This window comes from Mauremys mutica, chromosome 3, assembly GCF_020497125.1.
Source record: "Mauremys mutica isolate MM-2020 ecotype Southern chromosome 3, ASM2049712v1, whole genome shotgun sequence".
Classification (NCBI taxonomy): Eukaryota; Metazoa; Chordata; order Testudines; family Geoemydidae; genus Mauremys; species Mauremys mutica.
Window position 1 is genome coordinate 19,251,974 of NC_059074.1, and position 14,712 is coordinate 19,266,685.

The window sequence follows — 14,712 nt, forward strand, 5'->3', positions numbered from 1 at the left end:
CCTCACCCTGACATGAGTAAAGGCTTGCAGAGGTGAGATCTAGATAACAAGGATGTATTTAATGGCATGCGTGCCTTCTCTTTTGATCACTCTTAAATGTGTGTTTTCAGGGTATCTTGAAATACCATTTTCAGCTGCTACTTGGCATCCCTAACACAGTTTGATAGTGCTTTATGAGTGAGGTGGGGGGAGTTGGTTTTACTTTTCATTCTAAAATACTTTGACACTGGTTTCTCCACATGTTTGTTCTGGTTAATCACCGTGAAAAAATTCCTATTCCTCTTGGAGTCAGCGGGAGTTCCTATGTCACTTTGACTAATTGTATAAACAAACTTTCCCCCTCACCTCCCCACAACAATCAAAGTTGTTTGTCATCATTGAAATGTCTGCCACAATGCAATCTCAATCTTCAGTGCATAAAGTTATGACAGTTATACACCATGCCTAAGGATCTGCCAATTATTTTAGGTCTATTGTACCTGAGGCCAAAGGTTGTGACCTCCCAACTGCTTCGGGAAATACTATTTACCCATCTGCCTCTGTAAAGAGCAGCTTGGAGAGAACGAGTTGTCTTCATGTACTGTTATTCATCAAAGTCCTAAAAAAAACAAAACCCATGGGTGGAAAAACGGATTCTTTACTTCACCACCCCTCCCAATGGAACCCATAGAACACAAACACCAGGGGACAACTGGCTGAGTCTAAAGAAGTCACAGCTTTATGATTTACACAACTCAAGTCAGAATTGAGCAGGGGAACTGCAAAAGAATGCGGAATTTGCCTTTAAAGCTGTTTACATCTGGGTACCAGGGTCCAGATCCAACTCCCCCTCAAGACAATGGGAGTCCTTGTATTCACATAAATGGGAACTGGCCTGAGCCCCCATTTGGATGCTGGATTCTTCTTCGTACCAGAGTTAGTCAGGAGAAACTCCTTTGAAATCAATAGGATTCCATTGGCAAAGGCAAGAGGAAAATCAGCCCTTTATTTTTCATTCTCACTCTGGTCAGATGGGGTTTCTGTGATGCTCTCCCTTACACAGTGCATGCACTGACTGACAATAATTTCTGCATTCACTGACAGTGAAATCATGCATTTCTCTTAATCCTGCTCCTGCCAGTCGAGTGATTAGTGTGTTTCAGGGATGGGGCTATTTGACAGCATCTGAAAATGTCTGCGCATCGGTGGCTTAATCAGAATTAACTGCAAGTATTAAAGTTTCATTTATAAGGCTCAGTCTGATCCCAGGCTCACTGATCTGCTCTCTGACATTTATAACATTCTTTTATTTACGCCTTTTCATCACCGCGGCGCTTGTGGCCTGAGGTTTATTACCCTTATAAATTTCCACTCCCTACCCAATCGAAACAGTTTTGAAATAATACAGATAAGCAAGAATGAGCTGATGAGTTCAGGGCCTTTTTTACACCCTCAATAGCAAGGCCAGGAGAATGTGCCACTCTAACAGCCCACAGTCTGCCGGGCTGCTTATAAGGCATGAGCCACCAAAGAGCAATGCAGCGAACAATACAATGAACTTCTCCTGCCACCAATAAAACTGTCTCCCAAGGGAGACTAATGCTTTTCTGACAGGGTTGATAGCTACTGAATTACCAATCTATCCCAGCACTAAAATCAATCACTAGTGTTAAAGGTGCCTGGGATTTCTATAGCTCCAAAAGAAGCTATTATTTCGAACGTTCTTCCCTCTTCTTGTGCATGGCGTGCAGCAAATCATGTCAACAGTGTGTAAGTCTTAAGGAGGGGTGTAATTTAACTAGGATTTTCAGGCAGAGTCCTGAGCTCAGAGGATTTAACTCGTAAAGGCATGATCCTGAGCACAGTGACGAAGCTCTCAATGGCTTCAGAAAGAACAGGAGTATTTGTGGTACCTTAGAGACTAACAAATTTATTTGAGCATAAGCTTTCATGGGCTACAGCCCACTTCATCGGATGCATAGCCCATGAAAGCTTATGCTCAAATAAATGTGTTAGTCTCTAAGGTGCCACAAGTACTCCTGTTCTTTTTGTGGATACAGACTAACACGGCTGCTACTATGAAACCTGTCAATGGCTTCAAAGGTTCAGGATCAGGTCCTAAGGGAACTGAATGGGTGATGGTACATTCAATGCATGCCATGAGGAGGTTCCCCCCAAATTTATTGCCATGTTTTACGGGCAGGCCCACCAATGGGGTGGGGGTGGCAAAGGGGGCAATTGCCCAGGGGTCTGGACAATTTAAAAGATTTCCTTCCCACCCTCGCTCGTCACCCCGCGCCTCTCCCGGAAGTGGCCGGCACCATCCCTGAAGCCCCTAGGGGGGTGTCTCCGTGCGCTGCCCCGGCCTAAGTGCTGACTCCGCAGCTCCCATTGGTCAGGAACTGCGGCCAATGGGACATGTGGGGATGGTACCTGTGGGCAGGGCGTACAGAGACCCCCTGGGCTCCCTGCCTAGGAGCCACACACCCAAACTCCCTCCCAGAGCCCGCACCCCCTTCCACACCCAAACTCCCTCCCAGAGCCTGACACCTCACCCCCTCCTGCACCAAAACTCCCTCCCAGAGCCTGCCCCCCTACTCCTTCCCACAACCCAAGCCCCTGCCCCAGCCTGGTGAAAGTGAGTGATGGTGGGGGACAGCGAGTGACAGAGGGAGGGGGGATGGAGTGAGCAGGAGGGTGGGGCCTTGGAAAAGGGGCGGGACAGGGCAGGGCCTCAGGGAAAGTGGGGGCAAGGGTCTTTGGGTTTGCATGATTAGACAGTTGGCAACCCTACCGGGCGGGCCTGTAGAAGCCCTGGCCATGTCAGAAGAGCGCACCCAGCAGCACAGCCAGCAGCGAACTGGGCACCAGCCAGCACAGGCGCAGCACTGCCCAAATGTCAGGCGGACCACGTCCGTGTGGGTGCAGCTTGTGTGCGCGTGGGGGCCCACTGACTGTTCTGCCCTGGGGCTCGTAATTGCTGTCGGTGGGCCTGTTTACAGGGGATGTAGAGGCGACTGTTTCCCCGGGGAAAGTTGGGATCTCTTGAAATTCGTTGAAGGCTGTCCCCTCCTACAGCAGGAATTATCTGGGGATGGTCCTTCGCACTTCTTTAGCACCTTTCATCATCCAAGAATCACACAGTGCTTTGCAAACATTACATGAAATAACAACATGTACATAGTGAGTAAAGGAGGCAAAGACACAAGGATCACAGCACACACCACTGCAGCGCAACCACTTCTGGGATGGAACATGGCAGCTGTTTAAGAGCTACCGCTGGGTTTGCGCTACTGCGTTCCCGTCTGGATCACAACCCATATCCAAACTTTCCCACATCGCAGAGGGTTTCAGACCCACATTCTGGTCTGGCTCATCACAGATAAAGGGGTCAGCAGCAAAGTTTGGATCCCAGGAATGTTCAGTAGAAGGTGTTTGGTACAGATCAGTCTCCAACAATCCTTTATACCACGTGATAATTTCATGTAGCATTTTACAACAGATTAAAAACACCGAATACCAAACAAGAGACCCTGCCCCAAAGAGCCTGCAATCTTAAGGCACAGCAGTTACAATACAATGGGGCAGAGGGAAAGAGTGGCAAGAGAACATTGCTGCTGGCTTACCATGAGGAACAGGTTGTGCTTTGGAAGTGATGTGAAGGAGGAAAGGGGAACTGTTTCCAGAAGAGAGGGGCAAAGAAGGCATGAGGTCAGGAGGGGGAGAAGGAGTCAAGAACTGCGGCAAGGTAAGAAGATTGGCAGAGCACAGAATCATAGAACTGGAAGGGACCTTGAGAGGTCATCTAGTCCAGTCCCCTGCGCTCATGGCAGGACTGGGGAGTCGGAGGTCATGTAGGCAGGAGCCAAGTTGTAAAGTGCACTGGAAATCTCTCTTCTCTCCTCTCAGAATAGTAATTAAGAAATAACTCACTTTATACGGCACATTTCCTCTGAAGAACCACAAAATGCCCCACAAATGTAGCTAGGCATTAGTATCCTCATTTTGCTGAGGCACTGGGAGGTTAAATGACTTGCGTTGACCTATGAGACCTTGGGCAGGAATAGAACCCAGGAGTCCTGCTCCTGGCCTCTGACTGCAAGCACTAGATTATGCCAGCCCCCCTCCAGAGAGTCATATTTATGGCACACAGAATGAGTACTTTCTGGTGTACAGCAATACAAGATCCTACACAGCATTATGTCTCCCAGATTTGAGGGGAATGAACATGCCCTACAATTGTTTTAATAATATTGGTGAATCAGGATTTTGGTTAGAAGGCATGTGTATGAGGCCAATTAAATATTGTGCCAATTCCCTCTAATTATGTTTCTTCAGATTATGGGGTAATTACATGTCATGGTTCTAAATGAAATCAGTGTGTTACCTGCACTCTGGTGAGAAATAATCATACTCTGCATAAGATATTATTTTAACATTCCTGAAAAGTGCCATGCAGACTGAAATCCTCCATGCATTCAGGACCTGACTCAAAGCCCACTGAAGTCAATGGACTTTGGATCAGACCTTCGTAGAACAACTACTGTGTAGGCCCCACACAGCCCCCCTCAACACATCCCAATCCTGACCTGGAGGGACCCACCTCGAAGCCTCTGTGCTGAGGCTGCCAGTAACGGGTGAGATTTGCAAAGACACCAAAGGGATTTAGGAGCACAAGTCTCTGACTTTTAAAGGACTTGTGCTCCTGAACCCATCCGGTGCTTTTGAAAATCTCCCCAGTGGTGATATGGGCAGATGTGTATTAGGTACTGGAGGGAGAACACACAGCAGCAGTAACTTACAGTCATTAGCAAACCGCTATAGATTAGAATGAGTGGAGCATTTTATTGACTGTTTCTGATCTCCCCAGCACTTCCGTACCCGAGAAACAACTATATATATACATACACACACACACACCATCTAGCTATAGTCTAGACTCTTGCCACTATACAGAACTTACTGTGCGAAAGAGCTATGTACATACCTGAGACGTGTGTATTTAGATACATGCCCTCTGTGTCATAGGCTCAGAGTTTAAGGCCAGAAAGGACCATTCTGATCATCTAGTCTCACCTCCTGCATAATACAGGCCAAAGAATGTCATGCCATGAGTCCTACATTGCGCCTCACAATTAGTGGTTGAAGAAGAGCAAAGCTAGACTATTTCTTTTTAGTTTCTTCTTTTCCAAGAGGGGAGGTTCAGTAACTTGCCAGTGCCAGCTCTCTGGCACCCCTTCCTGTCTCCCTAGGAAAGCAGTATTAGAATCCAAGACAGGTTCATGCTGCAGGGGCGAGCAGGGCTGGCTCTAGGTTTTTTGCCACCCCAAGCAAAAAAAACACCACCTTAGGGAGCGCAACTGCCAAAGCAAAAAAAAACAGGTGTCCGGAATGCCACCCCTGAAATTGTGCCACCCCGAGCACGTGCTTGGCTTGCTGGTGCCTAGAGCCGGCCCTGGGGGCGAGACAGGTTTTTAATCTCCCCTGTCGTGGCTGGATGGCCAGGTCTCCCCCAACCCCACAGTCTGGCAGGCATGTTGCTCCACATTCCATCCCTGTATCTTTTTTAATGGTGCTCAAGGGAAAGAAAACAAAGCCAACATGCAGCCACCTGGTTGAAAATGCAAAGCAGGATTGAAACTCACTTGCAAGGAACATGGGAGCAGAACTCCATTGCACTTTGCGTTAACACCACGGGGGTGATAAGTCTGGCCCTAGGGAAACATGCCGCCAACGACCCCCAGCACCCAGTAACTGCAGGGTAACGGCAAAGGTGCTCAATGGCAGCTCTGTTGTGGGGAGGGGGAATTTAAACAAGCTGCTCATTCATTAATAAAGATACAAATAAAAACCATGATTACAAGTTGTGCAGCCCCTCACACCAGGAATTGAACCAGAGATCTCCACCGCTAGAAGTAGAACCTACTACAGCCTGAGCTAAAGAACCAAGCAGCCATAGCTATGGGCTGTAACAAGTTAAAGTGGACCTTGTAACACACAGTCACCCGCGGATTACCTAGGCTTTTATTTTTTTTTAAAAAGATCCAGTACAAATACCTGTGCCTATTTGGGGCAATCCTGGGGCTCCTGGCAGGTCTCCAGCATGGCACTCAGCGCAGGAAAGCTCACACCTTCCTGTTTGATGCTTCAGATCTGCCTTCTAAACACTACAAAGTATGCACCAGGCAGACTGTATCCAAGTATTTGTAGGCAGCAGTAGTGGGGATTGAATCGCTGTTTGTGGCTTTTGATAAACGTATAACAGATCACGTACCAGTTAGCAAGCTTCTCTGGGGCCTTTATGCTTCCTGTGGTGAATACTTTCTGGTGATTAATGACAAGAGATGAGGGGGCTCAGTCCTCCCCAGAGATTCCTGCCACCTCACTGGACCACAGCTTCCAGGACTGAATCATACCATCTCACTACTTATTAGGGCTGCATATTTGGGTTCCCCTAGAATATTACAATATTTGTATTTACATCTTTTGGTTTTTTCATGCCCACGGGAATCATCAAAGTAGCTAAAATAACACCGGACCTGTTCTCCTTGTGGTATATCTGCCATTCACTAACTGAGCTCATGAGAGGATCATATCTCACCTTATTTTGCCCTTAAAGCAGTGCAAATTAAAAACATGACTACAAATCAACACATATGAACACTAGCTCCTGTGACACCCCTGCTATTTCATTACTCTGCAGATAGTCTTGAAGCTTCTGTGGATAGCTCAAAATGCTGCTGCCATTCGATGTGCAAGCCTAATGGTCAATGCATTATAAAAGGTATTACGAACTGACCAGATTCCCAGTAAGAGTTTGTTCATTGACTGAGAAACAATAAAATGCATCAGGTGACCCTGGTTCACCCTGCAAAATTATAGCTGCATGGAAAATGTCTTGGGGGAAATAAACTCAAGCAATCTAGCAAAGCTCTGCTGTCTTTCAAGAAAATTCCCCTTTTCCCCCACACTTCAGATAGTCAACTCACACACACAAGCCATTTCCTGTCATACCTGTGAACAGGGGAGCATTTCAAGCCATAAATATTCATGTACAGATGGGCTTTATGACACCTTCAAAATTTCAGCAGTCTACAGTCCTCACCAGAACCTGCATACAAACCCTAAGACCTTTTCATGACATTCCTTTTCAGCAAACTATACACAGGGCAAGACAACACAGCTGATGCAGAACAATAGAAACTTGTCAGAACAACGTACTAATCACTTCTATTTTATGCAGAGAAAATTCTCTTACAAAGATGGACCTTCCATTCACCTGCTCAAAGACCACAACTAACAGACAGTAGCGATATTTCATTACCCACTTTTCATTTAATTCCTTACAGATCTTGCCAGCTCCCCCCACTCAACAAGTATCAGACTCAGGATTCTGCAGCAAGCTCCTCGGCTCACCATTTATTTTAAAATCTCTTCTGATATCAGATCTATCTTCGTCCTTGCCCAGACCTTTTTAAATTTCCTCTCCCACTCTGCTATTGTTGGCTGTGATAACTTCGTAACTGTACTATTTAACTCTCCAAAAAGGTTTGGGATCTGGTTTGTATGAAAGGGGCTATACAAAATAGGTTATAGGCCAAATAAGTCATAGGCCAACATTTTCAAACTTAGGTACCTAAAGTTAGGCACCTAAACAAGTGGTCCCTATTTCAGAGATGCTGGGCAGACACAGTTCCCATCTGGCCATTTATTTGGGTGCTTAACTTTAGGCACACAGCTTTTGAAAGTTTGGGCCACATGGATTGTTGTCACACTGTCAATTTGTGTTGTACTAATGGCTTATGAAGTGCAGCCTCGCATCTAGTCAGTGCAGAGTGGAAACCTCTGCAATACAAAGTTGGAGCAGTCCGCCCAAGGAAGACAATGTTACCAGGGCAGTGCATAAGCTGAATGTTGGCAAGAGCTTTCTCTGGCACCTGCAAATACAATCCTTACTGCAGACTGCCAATGAGAAGGAAAAAGTCTAGCAGCAATGCCTTGAGAGAGCAGGGGAGAGGGCTCTTCTGTACCCAAATGGTTCATGTTACATTGAAAATAAAGGCGGAAGGTAGTGAAAATCCCCACAAAAGAGAACGTTAGGAAGCCTCACTGCAAAGGCTTAAGCTAGGGATAACTTTGATCTTACAAAAGCAACCAGACTCGCTGGAGAGATACTTACTTGGCCTGCACTTGTACCATACGATGAGGTACTTGCCGGTTCCAGGGCACGGGTCTAGACCAAACAGCCGGCTATTGACAAGGAACTGGCAGCTCCGTCTGTCCTGGCACTCATCCAGCATTTTCTACACGGGCAAGGGCACACATACAAAAAACAAACAGAAAAATAGAAGCACTTTAGTACCTATCAGAGTGCACTGAATGGAGAAAGGCTTCAGAGCAGCAGTGTGATCTTGGCCTCACTGAACAGCACGATGAGCTTGCACTGAAGAGGCCGCCAATTCTCAGTGCCCTGCAATTCCAGGGACTCTTCCCAGCCTTGTTCAGTGCACACACAGTCCGACAACAATGGCCAAGTTCAGCCTAATGCTACAACATTAACCCAAAAAATGTATTTGGCCTCAATAGACTGCAAGCTCTTTGGGGCAGCAACCGTCTCTCACAAGGTGTGTATGTATAATGGGGCCCCGACCTCAGTTAGGAGCTCTAGGGACTACTATAATACAAAGAACCACAAATTCACTACAACCACTTTACATACCCAAGTTCCCACATAACAGCGTTCCAGCCACAAGCCAACCAGATAATGAAATGAATGGATCAGGGTGTCTGTTAGGTAAGAAAAAGTAATCCAAATATCTGCCCCCTATCAAAAATCTGAATTTCAGATTATTTTTCATGCCATATCCATGCAAATGCTTGCAAATGACCCCCCTAAAATCAATTGTTCACTCAGACTTATTATTGTGTTGCTGCTTGTATCTTAGAAAGCTAACAATGACGGGCCAGATCCCCAGCTAGCTTAACTCGGCATAGCTTCATTTACCTCAGTGGAGTGACACTGATAGATACCAGCTGAGGACCTGGCCAACTGAGTGCAAAAAAAGCAGACTGAATGGCAACATTGCACCACAGGGGCAGTGGGGGATTCCAATGGATGGCACGGCTGAAATGCTAGCTAGCAGCCCAAATTAGATCATAACGCAAACATCTGAGATTTAAGTGAAAGAGAGGGAAGCAAGCACAACACTGGAACTTTTAGGAAAGATTGAGGCCTTGGGTAAAATTTTAGCACATAGGAGCTTCTCAGTCAATTTTAGAAATAGGACTCCTAAGCCACTTAAGTGCTTTTAAAAATCTCATCTACACACAAACTTGCACTGTGTTAAATTAAGGTTTGTTTTACGCCAATTTAGTTAAGCCCTGGGTAGACTTTGCTTTAAGAATGGATTTTATCAATTTAGCTTAATCAGGCAAAAAAATGGAGGGTTTTACACTGATTTAACTAAAGAGATTTTAAAACCATACCTTTCGTTACAATGGTGTAACTTTGTGTGTGGACAAGATCTGAGAGACAGGTAGTTCAGGAAAGAGGATTGGCATTGCCACAGTGAATACCAGATCATTAAATATACAGGATCAAGTCCCAGTTTCACCGAAGCTATTGACAATTTGACCGTTGATTTCACTGTGGGGTCAGGATTTGGACCGCATACTTTTAAATGCCTTCTTTTGTTAGTTACAGAAAAGGTGCAGCAATTATTCTAATCACTAGCAGTAGAGGTGGTAGGAGTATTACTCAGCTGACTTAGTTTTGAATGGGACTCACTTTTCCCCCCTTCCAGTGGTTTCAATTTAGCTAAACTCACGCAGGGCTTGTGAGCCTGATGGGTTCTCCCATTTCTCATGTTCTTTGAATTACCTTCATACACTTCTCCATTCATAACACCCCTTATAAAACTCCATCTTAAAATCCACAGGGGAAAGACATTCTGTCTCCTGATAGAAAATGGCTTCATTAAGAAAGATTAATGATTTTTATCCCTATGATCCTTTAAAGCAGAAAGGGGGGGGCAGTAAGTGGGGCAGTAATTAAGTTTTATGTTCAGCTAGATGACTTAGGTGGTATTTACATACTTCTGTGGAGCCCCTTGAAGCTCTAAAATTACCATGTTTGTCTGACACACATGAACCTGTCAGAGCATTTTGACTGAGACCACAGAGTGAGATAATTCATTGGCATCGTTAAGTCCCTGCTTAACAGAGCTATGAATTCCATTCCCAACCTGATTAATTTTCACTCACAAGGAGACTTTGGCAAACTTTGTCTCAGAAACTCTCCCAGCCTCTCTCCATTCCTCTTTCTGTTTTCTCCTCTCACATGGACCTGCTTTCTGTCCCTTTCCATAATCCCACCACTGTACCTCCCATGCCGACGCTTTCTTCTCTGCAGCTTCTATCATTCAGACCAACTTTTTCACCATCTCAGTGATTCTCCATCTATTTACAAATCTCAGCTGAAAATAATATATTTCCTCCCTAGCCAACACCCCTTCATCTCCCCATCTCCCATGTTTATAACAGGCACAGCCAGGGGCGGCTCTAGGCATTTTGCCACCCCAAGCACGGCAGGCAGCCTTCGGCGGCTTGCCTGCGGAGGATCCGCTGGTCCCGCGGCTTCACCTGGGGGAGGTCCGCCAAAGCCGCGGGACCAGCGTACCCTCCGCAGGCGTGCCGCCGACGGCAACCTGCCTGCCGCCCTCACAGCGCCGGCAGAGTGCCCCCCATGGCTTGCCGCCCCAAGCACGCGCTTGGCGTGCTGGGGCCTGGAGCCACCCCTGGGCACAGCAATGGCTGCTCCAGTTTATCTTACACAGCAGGTTCCATTCTAAACCCCAGTATTTTTGGTTGTTCAGACACTTCGGAAGTTTTCACCTTTCTGGCTGACATCTGCCAGGCTTTGTCTCTGCTTGAAGTTTGTTGATTTATTTTAAAGTTTAAACCAAGACATTTCAGCCATTTTTGAGGGCAAAGTGAACAAAGAACATACTTGTGATCTTTTCAATATAGAGATCTACGGATGAAAAATCTGGGAGCTGAATGGAAATAGGCTGCATTAAGAAGAGGTGCCTAGGAGAGTTTGGGGATGGCAAGTTATTTAATTAAGGTATGAAAACTCTGTGTTTAGGTCACGCGACATATTCTTTTCACTACGTTCAAAATGCACACATTAGTCAGTAGCCATGATCTATACAATCCCGGTGGGATTTTCAAAAGCACTCAGCATTGACCGAACTACTCCCATTGAAACCAGTGGGAAACTACCAATGATTTCAGTGGGACTGAGTGAAGTCAATATGGAGCACTTTTGAAAACCCCACCTTCTATGTGCAACCAGTACCCGCACAGCTTCCCCTAGGCACAGCGCAGAGCGTGAGGCAACTAACCACTAAGCTAAGCTAACTATGAACGTAGGTGGTCTTTACATGCCAACAAATGTTCATTATTCCTTTGCCTTGTTATACACTAATCTCCAGTATGTACCACTTACTGCATATTTTTCACATAAATGACTTCCTGGTTCTCTTCGGTTGGCATACAGAGTAGTACACAGCACTAGAGCATGCTACATACTGGTGTATCAAAGGACATAGGAGAAATTAACCACACAATTGCAAGATTGAACTGGAATGCCAGGGGCAAAGTTAAGATTGCGTGTGAAAACTTTTGACTATCTAACTGTGCAACTTCAACATTAAGTAGAGCTGGTCAAAAAAGGGAGAAATTATTTCATGAAAATATTCAAAATGTTGAAGTTATTTTTATGTTGTGTGGTTTAAAATGGGCATTTTGGCAAAAAAAATGCTGAAAAATGTATCAAAATCGTTATTCACATTTTCTGTCTAAAACCTGGCCTTTGCTAAACAAAAAATGTTTATAATTATTTCAATCTTTTAAATAAAATTATCAATAAAAATAATGGCGCATTTAATAAAAAAAGGAGAAATGCAAATCATGCCACAAAAACCCAGTCTTGATTTTAAAAGTTTTTGCATTAAACATGTAGACCCACTCTTACATTAACTTTTCTTTAACTGGAATTTATCATTGAATTCTATAATATATCTTGGATGCATTCTGTTGGATGGATGCGATCTTAACAAAAATTTTGCTTTTCAACATGTACCACTGAAAATCTTTCCTCTGCTATCCTCATCTTCATTTGCCCCACACTAGACAAAAAGGTTATAAGTTTGTCAAAAGTGGTGCTGACTTTTCAAATCAGTCAGTGGGTGATCACCTGACACAACTGACATGTCATGAGACTTTCTTACGAGGGAAGCAATTTGTTTATATTGTTTACTAATCTACTGAGCGTCAATTTCCATTGCAAAGTCACGGATGGCAACAAATTATGTTGAGCAAAGAAAACTTTCCATTTATTCTCTCGTTCTACTTCCTGCTTGATTCGCTCCCAGTCACTGTGAGCTGAGAATAACAAATCACTGCTGAGGAGGTGGAAAGGTGCAACAACAAAATACCCTTGAACGGTCTGGACATGTATAGAAATAGGACTTCACATGCAGAATTAACCATGACTCTGACATAATCATCGTCTGGTGGGCCCCTCAGCTAGTACAAAATAAAGTCACATTGTATTATAAAAATTACACTAACGGGGGAGGAGATGGAATCCTTGTCTGGCGTAGACGGGGAGGAAAGACTCCTTAATTGTCTTGTGCCATTTTATAACGGGGTTCCAGCAGTAAATCAAGCCTCAGGGCTGACAGTCAGAGCCCACAAGGGAAGTCATGGCAGTTTAAATCCATTCCATTCTCTGTTCCATGATTGAGTTGAGAAGCCAGGAGATTTAGGGGAGATAAGAAGGAAAGAAAGCCAGGTGAATTTAAGCAAAACAAACACCAATCTGACCGCTGTGATTTATGCCTCTGATTAATCTCGCTCCAATGACCCAGCTCTTAATGTGAGAGCTGCTGCAAGATCAAAATCAGGTCTTTCCAGTGGGTACGGAGAAGCTACACACTTGATAAACTTCATTGTGCTCTCTAACGGGGGTGGAGGGGGAAGGGGTTCCTTATTAAATGAAATCAAAGTTTAAAAAGAAACTCGGGTCACTGCAAGAAGGTGTTTTAAAAACCCACCCCCTACACATACACACTTTTTTATCTCTTCGTGATATTCACCAAGAATTACTTGCCTTGAGCATCATTCATTTTATATACACCACCACTGAGTTTAACACCTCGGGGCAAACCTATTCCTGTTTTAATTCTACTGCAGTCAATGGAGCTAATACACCCAGGGTGACATCCTGACCCCACTGAAGTCAATGGTAAAACTCCCACTGACGTCAATAGGGCCAAGATTTCACCCCAAGGCTGCTCTATTTATAACATCCATCATCAGAGAGGCACAAGGATGACTCTAAAACAATGGTTTTCAAACTTTTTTTCTGGCAACCAGTTCAAGAAAATTGTTGATGCCCGCAACCCAACAGAGCTGGGGATGAGGGGTTTGGGGTGTGGGAGAGGGCTCGGGGCTGGGGCAGAGGGTTGGGGTGCGGGGGTGAGGGCTGTGGGGTGGGGCTATGAATGAGGGGTTCAGGATGTGGGAGGGGCCTCTAGCCTGGGGCAGGGGATTGGGGTGCGGGAGGGGATCAGGGTTCCAGGCTGGGGGTGCAAGCTCTGGGGTGGGGCTGGGGATGAGGGGTTTGGAGTGCAGAAGGAGGCTCTGGATTTGGTGGGGGCTCAGGGTGGGGCAGGGGATTGGGCTCCAGGAGGGGGTCAAGACTCTGGGCTGGGGGTGCAGGCTCAGAGTGGGGCTGGGGATGAAGGGTTGGGTGCAGGAGGGGGCTCTGGGTTGGGGGGGCTCAGGGCTGGGCAGGGGGTTGGGGCATAGGCTTACCTCGGGCTGCTCCCAGTCAGCGGGCAGGTTTCCTGCCTGTCCTGGCACTGCGACTGCGCTGCACCCCGGAAGCAGCCAGCAGCAGGTCCAGCTCCTAGGCGGAGGCGTGCAAGACGCTCCACGTGGCTCTCGCCCGCAGGCACTGCCCCTCCCCCAGCTCCCATTGGCCTGGAGTGCCGAGCTGGTGCTCGGGGTAGGGGCAGCGCACAGAGCCCTGTGGCTCCCCCGCCTGGGGGCCAGACATGCTGCAGGCCGCTTCCGGGGCGCAGCGCACTGTCAGAACAGGTAGGGACAAGCCTGCCTTAGCTGGGCAGCACCGCTGACAGGACTTAACGGCCCGGTCGGTGGTGCTGACCGGAGCCACCACAACCCAGTGCCTCACATTCCGCGACCCAGTACTGGGTCACGACCCACAGTTTGAAAACTACTCCTCTAAAACATGCATCACTCCTGCCAAGTGTGAAACAACAGGGAAGGCCCACACTAAATGATGTTTCAAGTAGCATGGCATTGAGAGACAGCAATCAAAAGAGTTAGATGCATTCTTAAACTAGAGATATGTGCATTCATCATGAAGACAGGCATAAATATTTAATAGGAGTATTACACAGTGCATCAGTATCTTAAAATATATATTAGGTGAAAGCCTGTGCTGTCGTACGGATGTAATTCATAGTAAAGTGTAAAAAAGCCGAAAATGGCTGAGAACTTAAAAATTGCATGGTAACAGACCAAGAATCCCAGTGACGATTCAAACTTGTGATATTCTGAACGAAAAGTGCTCTCAACCATGCTTGCAGCTGTTTCCATCACTTCACACTGATTCGGCCAACGTTCTTGGCTTCAGAG

General features: G+C 46.1%; 1 protein-coding gene across 4 annotated transcripts in view; it reads right to left on the bottom strand.

Moving 5' to 3' along the window:
• LOC123367428 (protein eva-1 homolog C-like) overlaps positions 1-14,712 on the bottom strand; it is a 304,747-nt gene that overhangs the window by 165,213 nt on the left and 124,822 nt on the right. For all 4 annotated transcript variants that reach the window (XM_045011677.1, XM_045011678.1, XM_045011679.1 and 1 more), the window contains exon 3: positions 8,159-8,282. In XM_045011677.1, the coding sequence (XP_044867612.1) occupies positions 8,159-8,282 (124 nt within the window). The remainder of the gene's footprint in view (positions 1-8,158; positions 8,283-14,712) is intronic.